Source organism: Nicotiana tomentosiformis, chromosome 4 (assembly GCF_000390325.3).
Source record: "Nicotiana tomentosiformis chromosome 4, ASM39032v3, whole genome shotgun sequence".
Classification (NCBI taxonomy): domain Eukaryota; kingdom Viridiplantae; phylum Streptophyta; class Magnoliopsida; order Solanales; family Solanaceae; genus Nicotiana; species Nicotiana tomentosiformis.
Genome location: NC_090815.1, coordinates 71,679,939 through 71,682,264, shown reverse-complemented (window position 1 = coordinate 71,682,264; position 2,326 = coordinate 71,679,939). Strand labels below are relative to the sequence as shown.

Here is a 2,326-nt window from a genome sequence, read left to right as displayed (position 1 = left end):
GACCAGCTCAGGCACCAGCTGTGCCTAATGTGATTCTAGGCCTTCAGGAGGCTTTAGCTCAGATTTTGACTGTTTGCACTAGCCTTGTTCAGGTGGTTTCGGCTCAGGCCGCACCTGCCACTTCTCAGGCCGCGGGAGGTACTCATACCCCTGTTGCCCGTACTCCAGAGTAGGTAGTGCAGAGACTTCAGATACCGAGGGCACCTCCAGTCCAACCGGTTGCAGCTGCTCAAGCCCAAGTGATCCTCGTTATGGCCGATGATGAGAAGTGGAGACTTGAGAGATTTAGGAGGCTTCGACCTCCATCATTTGGCGGTGCTGAGTCAGAGAATGCTTAGGGTTTTCTGGATAAGTGCCAGCGGATGCTTCGAACAATGGGTATTCTGGAGAATAGTGTGGTCTCGTTCACTACTTTTCAGTTTTCTAGGGATGCCTTTAGATGGTGGGAGACTTATGAGAGGAGTAGACCAGTTGGTGCAACACCACTTTCATGGCATGAATTCTCCGTATTATTTTTGGAGTAGTTTGTGCCAAAGACTCGCAGAGAGGAACTGCGCAGACAATTTGAATATTTACGTCAGGAGGACTTGTCTGTGACTTAGTATGAGATGCGATTTTCAGAGTTGGCTCGTCATGCAGTTTGGTTGGTTCCCACTGAGAGGGAAAAGATCAGGAGGTTCATTAATGTCCTCAACCAGCAGTTTCGTTTTATTATGACTTTGGGAAATATAGCAGGTGCTAAATTCGATGAGGTGGTTGACAGTGCTCGATGGCTAGAAATGGTTCGTAATCAGGAGCGTGAGCAGAGGGAGGCCAAGAGGTCTCGTAGTCCGGGTAATTACAACGGTGTTCCTTCTGGAGGATAGCCCCATCACAGCAGCGGTCGTCTTTATAAGCCCTCTCAGATGGCTCGTTTAGCTCATCGTGGTGCATCAGCTAGCCATGGTTCATATAGTGCTTGACAGAGGTAGTCTTCTCTTGGTGCACTTCCAGCTCAGAGTTCATCTCGTGCACCATCAGTTCAAGGTTCATGTTATTCTGGTTCTCGTGGTCTGCCTCAGAACTCGCCATAATTTTTCGAGAGGGATTGCTATGAGTGTGGAGAGCTGGGTCATGTGAGGAAATATTGTCCCTGCTTTTCACGAGGTCCAGTTCAGCAGAGGAGTCAGGATATGACTCCTGCACCAGTTTCTCCACCACCCTCCCAGCCAGCTCAGGATGGGGCTCAGTCAGTTAGGGGTCGCCCTAGAGGGGGAGGCCGATCAGGTGGCGGTCAGGCCTGATTCTATACTTTTCCTGCCATGCCAGATGTCGTTGCTTCCGATGTAGTGATCACAAGTATTGTCTCAGTGTTCTATGGGGAAGCTTCTATATTATTTGATCCTGGTTTCACATATTCGTATGTTTCATAATATTTTGTACATTATCTAGATATGCCCCGTGAGTCCTTAGTTTTACATGTTTGTGTATCTACACCGGTGGGTGATACTATTATTATGGATCATGTATATCGGTCGTGTGTGGTAACTATTAGGGGACTGGAGACTAGAGTTGATCTCTTATTGCTTAGTATGGTTAATTTCGATGTAATCTTGGGTATGGATTGGTTGTCTCCATGTCATGCTATTCTAGACTGTCACACAAAAACGGTGACGTTAGCGAAACGGGGATTGCCAAAGGTCGAGTGGAGAGGTTCTCCAAATTATGTTCCCAGCAGGGTAATTTCTTACTTGAAGGCTCAACGTATAGTTGGGAAGGGTTATTTGTCATATTTGTCCTTTATGAGAGATGTTGATTCTGACACTCCTACAATTGATTCTGTACTGGTAATGCGGGATTTTTCGGATGTATTTCCTGCAGACCTGCTGGGTATGCCACCCGACATGGATATTGATTTCGGTATTGACTTGGTGCCGGGCACTGAGCCTATTTCTATTCCTTTGTATCATATGACACCAGCTGAATTGAAAGAATTGAAAGAGCAACAGGAACTTCTTGATAAGGGGTCTATTAGGCCTAGTGTGTCGCCTTGGGGTGCACCAGTTTAGTTTGTGACAAAGAAAGATGGTACTATGCGGATGTGCATCGACTACAGGCAGTTGAACAAAGTTACATTTAAGAATAAGTATCCTTTGCCGCGTATTGATGACTTATTTGACCAGCTTCAGGGAGAGAGGGTGTTCTCCAAAATTGATTTGAGGTCTGGGTATTATTAGCAGAAGATTCGGGATTCAGATATTCTAAAGACGGCATTCCAGACCCGTTATGGTCACTAGGAATTTCTCGTGATGTCTTTTGGGCTGACCAACGCCCCAGCAGCATTTAA

At 46.5% G+C, this 2,326-nt stretch overlaps 1 protein-coding gene across 1 annotated transcript; it reads left to right on the top strand.

The window, feature by feature from the left end:
• The first annotated feature begins 608 nt into the window (after window positions 1–608).
• Window positions 609–2,048, top strand: LOC138909912 (uncharacterized). The gene is made up of 2 exons (XM_070201129.1): window positions 609–834; window positions 1,633–2,048. Exons 1-2 carry the CDS (start codon window positions 609–611, stop codon window positions 2,046–2,048), a joined length of 642 nt encoding a protein of 213 aa, XP_070057230.1.
• The last annotated feature ends 278 nt before the right edge of the window (window positions 2,049–2,326 follow it).